Source organism: Tupaia chinensis, unplaced genomic scaffold (genome assembly GCF_000334495.1).
Source record: "Tupaia chinensis unplaced genomic scaffold, TupChi_1.0 Scaffold000041_1, whole genome shotgun sequence".
Lineage (NCBI taxonomy): Eukaryota > Metazoa > Chordata > Mammalia > Scandentia > Tupaiidae > Tupaia > Tupaia belangeri.
This window is the reverse complement of record NW_006159496.1, coordinates 532704-541558: the sequence shown is the minus strand read 5'-3', so window position 1 is coordinate 541558 and position 8855 is coordinate 532704. Positions and strand designations below refer to the sequence as shown.

General features: G+C 58.7%; 1 protein-coding gene across 1 annotated transcript in view; it reads left to right on the top strand.

The window, feature by feature from the left end:
- SH3RF3 (SH3 domain containing ring finger 3) overlaps positions 1-8855 on the top strand; it is a gene marked incomplete in the record, with an annotated part of 355159 nt that overhangs the window by 244149 nt on the left and 102155 nt on the right. Inside the window, 1 exon segment of the mRNA XM_027772894.1 lies at positions 8605-8852. Coding sequence (XP_027628695.1) covers positions 8605-8852 — 248 coding nt within the window.

The following is an 8855-nucleotide window of genomic DNA, read 5'->3' as shown; positions in this document are numbered from 1 at the left end:
GGGGGGGGAGGGCATGATTTCTCTCTTTCTGTCTCTCTCTGTCTTTCTGGTGAGCGCACGCACCCTACAGCAAAAACCTCTCCAAAAAAAAGTGAAAGCTACTGTGGCCTGTGGGTGTCAGATGCACCCCTGGAATTGGATCACGGGTGGACAAGGGAGGAGCCGTGAGTGCCCTGCAGGGCACGTGCCGTCCTGAGCAGCGCTAAGCAGGCGAGCTCTCCCAGAGTGAACCCGGGGGGGACAGCAGGCACCGCCGAGCATGGCCGTGGTCAAGTAGGCTGTCAGGCCGGCACCTTCGCTCTCATCCCAGCCTGGCTAGTCCCTGTGAAGTTAAAAACATAAGTAAATACCCATCCATTCCAGAACAGAGCTGGGGACTGAGGTCAGGAGCCCTGGAGGTGACCAGCCTTGGGACGTGCTCCCACCCCCCACTCTCTGCCATCTTTGGTCCTCTTCTGCTCCCAAAGTTCAGGATGGATTTGCCACCGAATCCTACTATCCACCCGTAGACTGGACCCACCAGAGGAGGCAGCGGCTCCTCTGGTCCCTCCCTGAGGTCGCTAACGCAGCTCCTAGCACAGGGGGAGGATGTGACATGCCTGGACATTGCTGTCCCCAGGCCCACCCAGCTGCCTGGAGAATGGCTTTCTCCCACCCAGCTGTTCTGCAGCCAGCCGGCCGTGCAGGGTGCCTCGTTGCAGCCTGCAACAGGCATGGGGCTCATTGCTCCCCTCCCTGCGCTGACTTCTGCTGTTCAAGTCACCCGAATCCCTCAGCACGTACTCACGGTACCCGGGGTGGCCTGGATGCTGTGTCTGGGCCGTCGCCTCCTTCTGTCCCTGACGCACACTCGCTTTGTTTCATCTGCCTCACCGTTTCCTTCCAGGCCGCGCCCAGCCAGCCCCGGGCCCTCTGACACCCAGTGGCAGCCCCGCGGATGGTGCCAGGAGGCTGCCGACAGCCCTGGGGGCCCCCACAGGAGTCTGACCTTGGCCATACCCCCACTCAACTGGTGGCCGTCACCAGGGAGCCAAACCAGCCCAGGAAGAAGAAACGGACTAGACCCAGCCAAAATTCCGTGCTCTTAAGAAACGGTGGCCTTCTCCTCGACGGGAAGACGCCAAAGTCTTGTGCACACCTCACGTCTGTGCAAAACGGACAGGCGCCCTGCTGCGGCTCAAGTCCGCCCGGACGGCGCAGGGACGCCCCGCTCACGTGCCCCTCTGTCTCATTTGTTTCTAACGACTTTTTCTGATTATGAAAATAATACTTGGCTATTGAAAATAGGAAAATTCGGGCAAGTGTAAAGGAGGAAATTAAAATCACCCGTAATCCTGCCAGTAAATATGAGTGTGCGCAGAGAAGAGCGACATGAAATGTTAGCATATTGTTCTTGCGCCTTCTTCTTTTCTATGTATAAATTTACATGTATTTGGGCAAATTTGAGATTGTGCTGTATCGGTATTGTCATCCTGCTTTTTTCATTCAACTGTGAGAATTTACCAAAGACCTTCGAAGCACCTCACTGCTCACGCCCCCCATTTCCCTCAGAGCGATGCCAGGACCTCCCAGAGGCCCCAGGGCCCAGCCCACCAGCCCATCTCCCCGTTCACTCCCGCCCAAGTGTGCTCTGGCCTCTCTGACACCTGTTCTTCCTCAGGGCTGTGCGGCTGCCCCAGGACCTTTGCCCGTGCTGCTGCACCTCCATCGCACTTCCCAGACACCCTCGGGGCTGGCCGTCCCTCGTCCGAGGTCTCGGTTCATAGGCCACTTTCTCAGCACGGCCTCCCAGCCACCACGTTTGGCCTGCAGCCCATGCCCGGCCCAGTGTCCCTCTCACACTGCTCTCTGTGAGCTCCCGCCACCCAGATGCTCTGCATGCGGAAACGCTCACTCGCACCCGGTCTTCACAGAGCACAGCGTCTGTGTCTGGTTTGCAGCTTCTGCACTAGCCCACCAGCAGGGCCACGCAGTCCTGACATGCAGCAGGTGCCAGTGTGTGCCCGGTCACCAGACCGCCCTCTCCTGCTGGGGCTCCAGCCTCAGCTGGCTCGAGGGCCTCTCCTCCCTGCCGACCCGTCCACCTGGTCGTGGCCCTCCCATCTGATCCCAAGGTGGCTGCCCTGACCCCGGGGACCCTGTCCTCTTAATTTCGAGCTGGCTACCTTGGGTTGCCCTGAGCCATCAGAGAAAGCCAGAGACAGGAGAGAAAGGGCAGGGGGCCGAGTGAAGACGGGAGGGAGGAGGTGTCTGCCTGCTGCCAGCTCTAAGCCCTTGAAGACCTCTAGGCTTAAATGGTGACAAAGCAGCAGGTTAGCTCTCAAGGCCACAGCAGAATGACTGGGAGCTGGCCTGGCTGGTATTCTGAGAGCCATGGCGGAGCGTCCTGTCCCTCGGCCCCCCGGGAGCCTGTGCTCCTGCGTCCTGAGCCTCAGGCCACAGCCCAGAGGAAGGCATGCTGGCTCACACAGCTCGGAGCTGGTTTCCCACCCTGGAGACGTCACTCACAGAACACCCGCGGCAGGCCCGAGACCTGCCGCCCCTTCCCAGGCACTCGGTCTGTGCGGACGGGTCACACGGTGAGCCTCACCGGGGAGCACCCTCTAGGCCCTCTGGTCGGCCTGCAAATGAATTAGCCTGAGGCAGAGCAGGAGGAAGCCCCACTTTAACTGTGTAGGTAGGTAAGCCGGGGCCCCCTACGTGACACAGAATGCGGGCCGATTGACGCTTCTGCAGCATCCTGAGCTACAGAAGTCACAGGCGAGCATGCCTGGGAGAGTGTCCGCACATGGTCGGGAGCGGGAGGGCTGCAGGAAGCAGTCTGCGGATGGAGACGCTCGGGCGCTTCGTCGTGTCCAGTCTCCTGAAGGAGCCCCAGAGCCTGTCTGGGCAGCCAGCCTCCCCTGCCCAGATCCAGGGAGGGAGTGCAGGACCACGGGGCTCCTGCTGGAGGCTCCTTTTCAGGCAGAGAGAGGGGCTCAGGGGAGCCTCTGCACCACCGTGCCCCAGCACCCCAGCTCCCTGACCGCCTCGTGGTCCTCAGCAGTCCCTCACCATCAGTCAGGGGGCCGCGACAGGCCAGGCCTGCTCCTGCCTGCGTCACAAACTGTGGTGGGACGGGGGAGCTTCTCAGTTCTGAGGGAGGAACTGTCCCTTCTCCCTCGAAGTCAGTAGTGCGTACAGTCCTTCTGGGTCGAGACTCACCCTGGCCGTGAGCCTCTTACCTTCCCCGCGGAGGCGCCTCCTCGTCATCAACGCCCTGTCCAGTTTCACTCACTTAAATGCAGCCAGGACCAGTACGCCAGTGGTTTTAACCGCTGCTCTGAGCCCGAGTCCCCCAGGGTGGGTGTGTGCAGCTCTGGGGCAGGAAGGAGATGCTAGAACTTCTCTGTATGTCTATTTTTTACTCGTTTTTAACTTGTTCGTTCTGTTTTCTGTGTGTGTGTGTTTCGTAATGTAAATGTATAGTTTACTTCATTGGATAAGATGTACACATTACATAGTAATAATGTAAGTAATATATTGGTATTCTGAAAATACGCGTAAGCTGTTGGAGGTGTGCACCCAGAATTGGTTTTTTTGTTGTTGTTTTTCTTAAGATTTTGCCATAAGGCATGTGTGCTTGCCAGACAGAGACAGACAGAAAGGGAAAGTGTGAAATCACTCCCCAGGGGTTGGCCACACCACAGTCTCTTCTCCACCCTCCTCTCAAAGTTGGCGGTAAGGGACCAGCAGTTAGCGTAACTGGCAAGTTCCTGGGACTCCCACGTAGTTGACCGCGGTTCGAGTCCCGGACCTGGCGACTTAAATTCACGTGGGGCACGTGTGTGTGCATACCCAAAATCCCAAGAGCAGAAAGGAGGAGAAGGGATTGCGGCGTGGCCATCCCCCTAGGGGTGATTTCTCGCTCTCTGACTCTCTGTCTCTCTCTCTCTGCTGAGCGCATGCGCCCTCTAGCGAAAACCTCCAAAACAGAAAGAATTGGGAGTGCACACACTGGGCGTGGTTTTGAACTACCAGGTCCAGAACTCGAACCTCAGAGTTGGCCATGTGGGATCCAGGGCCTTCACCACCACACCCCCAGCTGGCCCCTACCCAGACCTGTTTTACTGCCCAGAGTACACCATCAGACAGAAGGTTAGAAGTCAGCGCCCTGGTAACGCCCGGTGGGCTGGGCCTCCCTGTCTGCCTGAGTTCTGCGTCATGTCCAACAGGGTCTTCCTGCCACAAAGCACCCAGGCTCGGCCAGCCCAGTCTGAGCACGCACATGTGCGCAGAGGTTCAGGTTCCGGGGTGCACACCGGGGCCTTCCCACCTGGGCACCGTCCAGCCCCGACCTCTGACGCATCGAAGCGGCCACTCCACAGAGCTGCCTACGCACTGCCAGGAGGAGCCCAGTTCTTACATTCCCAGCCGGCTCTGTAGTTGGGAGAAAGGGCAGTGTGGGGCAGTCGGGCTGCAAGACAAGGTCATGGGCGGAGCTTGCCAAGCCCAGAGGCATGAAGCAGTCCCAGGCCAGCGGGGGTCAGCAGAGACCCTGATGCGGTGGTGAGTTCTGGCCTGGCCATTGTCCCATTGGCAAGACTGTGCCGCCTGCTTGAGCTTGGCCACTCACCCATTCCCAGAAACCTCTGGGTGGGGGTGGCCCCATCACGGGGCACCTGCAGAGCAGGATGGGTGTGTCCAGACCAGGTGCAGGACAGTCCTTAGGATAAACGAGTAAACTCATCACAAGTCTTAAGATGTCAGTGCTGGGGCTAGCAGGGGACATAGTGGTTCAAGTGCTGGACTCCCATGTAGTCAACCGTGGTTCGAGTCCCGGACCTGGCAGCTTAAAATTCATGCTGGGCACGTGTGTGTGTGCCCAACATCGTGAGAGGAGAATGGAGGAGACGGGACTGTGGCATGGCCATCCCCCTGGGTGCTGATTTCTTGCTTTCTGTCTCTCTGTCTCTCTCTGCTGTCTGGTGAGCGCACGCTCCCTGCAGCAAAATCTCCCTCAAAAATAAAAAAGTAAAAGAGCTCAGTGCTGCCATGTTGCTTCCATCTGTCTGGAAGTCGAAGACGCCGTCTGTTCCCACGAGGCGATCAGAAGTGGTTAATGGATTGTCCTGCAGCCATCAGAACCCGGCTCCGTGCGCTTGTCTCCTCGCTCCTACGGAGATGGTGAAGCGCGAGTGAGAGCCACGCCTCCTCGCCCTGACCCCTGTCTGTAGGAGGTGCGCGTGGTTATCTGTGGGGGGCTGTTGGGAGCTGCTTGGCACTCGGGGACAGGGCACCTCCGCAGGCCGAGCACCGTGCTGGTGTTGGCCACAATGGCCGCCGATGACAACAGGGGACCTGGAAGACCCGTGAGTCCTGGGCACGCGCACACTGACCCATTGGTGCCCGGTTCCCTGGCTTCCCCAGGGAAGTTTTCAGGATCCGTTCAACAGAATCAAGGGGACTGAGTGGAGCTCCAGGTCTGCTCTTTTGGCAAATAGGGAAGTACTTCAGCCCGGCCTCGGGCGTTCCTGTGTCACGTCCCAGCAGGCACACGGCAGGTGGGGCGCACAACCCCTGGCACAGGGGACGGAAGGCTGGGGGTCTCTGTCTTCCTCTCAGCCTGTGGGTAGGTGTGACAATGGCCCAGGAGGCCGGCCCCCAGGGCACAGGGAACGGAAGGCTGGGGGTCTCTGTCCTCCTGTCAGCCTGCGGGTAGGTGTGGCACTGGTCCAGGAGACCGGCCCCCAGGAATTGGGGCACCCCTCCCCAGCTGCAGGAGGAAGCCCAACTGGTGTGCCCCTGGAGCGGCACTTTTAAAAAGCACATGGATTGAGCCATGAAGCAGAGCAAAACAGCCGAGCTGGAGGAAAGGGTACTTCAGAGTAAATCGTCCTGGACTCCAATCGCACGGGAGCCCAGACTGCGCTCATATTTTTTCCCCACAGTTCTTGATTAGGCTTACAAAATTAAAGGTATGCACATAAGAAAACTCTCTTATTCCTACTTTAAAATATTCCAAACTAGAGAGGATCTTCCCATTATAATTACTTAAAACTCTAGTTTTGGAATTATGTTCAGCTTAAACAATGTGTTGAAGTGTGTGTGTGTGTGTGTGTGTGTGTGTGTACGCACGTGTGTGTATGTGTGTGTGTGTGTGCGTGCTCCGGGTGAGACCTGGCATCACCCTACACCCCCTTGCAGGGTCAAGGGGACTCTCCTAGATCAGACCTGACATCAGGACTTCCTGAGGGTCTGAGAAGCTAGAGAAGAATCAAACGTGTGTGCGTACATATATGTGTATATGGAAGGTAATCCAAAAGTTCATGGAACTTTTAAGAAAGGAATACATGAATTTTGATTTTTTTTTTTGCACCAAAATAAACTTGTACTTAGTTTTATTTTTCCATGGACCTTTTTAAAAAGTTGATTTCTTCCATGAGTAAGAGACAGCACCCCCAGTAGGGTCTTGACACCGCTGTGGCCCCAGCCCAGCTGGCCCCAGCTCATGGGCGTACGCCTGCCCAGTGTGCTCAGGGAGGTCTCCAGATGCACACCTGGTGCACACCTGGCACCTTCTCGTGGGGTCAGCCTGGCAGAGCGGTGAGCGGGACAGCAAGGCATTTTATTGCCTCGTGGACTCTCTGGCCAGGGGACGTGGGCGTAGCTGCCCCCAGGGGCCATCTGGCCTGGGGTCATGGGCATAGCTGCCCCAGGAGCCATCTGGCCTGGCTGTCCTGCTTTCTCCCTGTGTATGAATGTCCCTGACCCGTTGCCCTCCCCGGTCCTCTGACCCTGCTGAGCCCCACTTCCCCATGAGGGCTGCGAACTGCCCACAGTGGCCACAGCTGTTTCTGGACAGCCGTTTGGTCGGAACACCTCACGCCACTGGCCCAGGAGCCTCCATGGTGTCCCTGCAGCAGCGGGGTTCAGTAGGGTTGCCATGGAAACCACGGGGGCCCCAACGCCCGGATAGCTGCCTTCGATGGGCAGAGCGCGCGGCCCCGCTTGGGCCCAGGACACCCCTCAGTGCCTGCCCAGGTCGACTCTCCTTGAACTCTGCACTCCTCAGGAGGCCCCCAGGGCCAGCTGGCATTTAATCAGGGCCTTCTGCTACGTCGAGAGGGTTTGGGAGAGTGACTCGACAGCGCCTACCCGGCACGGTGGCATTTGTATAACCCGTCTGCAGGGAGAAGGCCCAGGCTGGGGCACCCCGTCCCCTCCCGGCCATGCACACAGTGCGGAGTCCCCGCTGCCTGTCCTGTCAGGACTGCGGATTCCGTCCTAGGTGTGCAAGAGGCCGAGTAAGTGCAGCCTGAGACGGCCCTGTCAGCCACCTGTTTCTTCCTTTTAATTTATGAGGGACTTCAAAAAGCTTACAGAAAAATAGAATTAAAGCACAAGTTTATTTGGGTGTGAAAAAATTGAAATCTATGCATAGCTTTTATTATACTACGAATTTTCTGAACTTTTGAAGACTGCTCTTGTGCATTTCCTTCCTGAAAGAGAGACAGACAGGCACCCTGGGCGAGGCCTTCAGGCATAACGCGTTCCCCAAGCCCTGCAGCTAGCCTGTTTGTGGCACACCTGTGTGCTCAGGTGGGGCTGGCCGCTAGCTAGCCCAGATCCCTCCCTTCGCTGTTCCCATCACTGGCCTCCGGTGTGAACCGCATCCCACCCACTGCCTGCATCCCGCGGCTCGAACAACAGCTTCCTCCAGGTGTGGGAGCTGGGGACGCTGAGGGAGAACGGGCATTGGTCTCCACAGCTGGTGCTCACCGGTGCTGTGCCAGACTCACCCCGTGCCCTCCAGCCTCCTGGAGCAACCAGACAATGGCCCCGCCCTGAGCAGAAAGGCGTGGAGCCGCAGTTGTCAGGTGGCTCAGCACCGGTGCCTGCAGCCCCCCACACACAAGCACCACCAGGGTCGGACTCGTCCAAGGCAGCCTGCTCGCTGAAAAGCACTCCTGCGGTTCTGTAGAACGTGGACGCGAGGATGGAGCTTGGCAGGCCCTGGAGATTACAGCCCCGAGTCCTCTGAACAGGCCTGGGCCAGCCTCGGGGCTACACAGCCTTAGTGAGCAGAACTCCAGGGCTCACGCCCCCTGGGCAGAGTCCCCTGCCATGGGCACCATCCATGCCAGTCGCTGGGGAATGCAGCTGGTCACAGCTTTGAATGATCCTCCGGGTGACCAGCATGTGCAGGGGCAGGGACTGCGGGTGTGGGGGTGTGGGCGGGTGGCCTTTCTCACCTCCCCAGGGCTGTACCTGGTCCCCAGGAAATGGTGAGCCTTTGCAAAGGTGGAGGTCGGCCAGGTGACCGGTGTGTTTGATGAGTTGCCCTGCACTCCGTCATGGCTCCCTGGGTCTCGGAGCTGTTCCAGAAGGCTTTCCAATAAGGTCCCCACCTTGCTGTGTGTACCACGGCGTTCGGCTGGGAGCCACCAGTAGAGAGACCTGACCGGGGAACGAGGGGTCCGCTTGTAAGTGGAAGTGCAGCCGGGAGGGCACAGGGTACCAGGCAGGGTGTGCAACGTAAGTGGAAGTGCAGCCGGGAGGGCACAGGGCACCAGGCGGGGTGTGCGATGCGTCTAACCAAGCCCCCTGCGCCTTCTCACATAGCTCAACGACTCCGCGAAGCAGCTCATCGAGATGGACAAGCTGTGCCCTGTCGCTGTGTCCGCCTGCGACGTCGCCTTGCCCTTGGACCCCGGCGCGGTGGCCAGCGTGGCCCCGGCTCCCACTTTAAGCAGCTCCGGGGCAGTCAGTGCCTTTCAGCGGAGAGCGGACGGCAAGAAGAACACCAAGAAACGCCACTCCTTCACCTCGCTCAGCGTGACGCACAAGTCCACACAGGCGGCCAGCCACAGGCA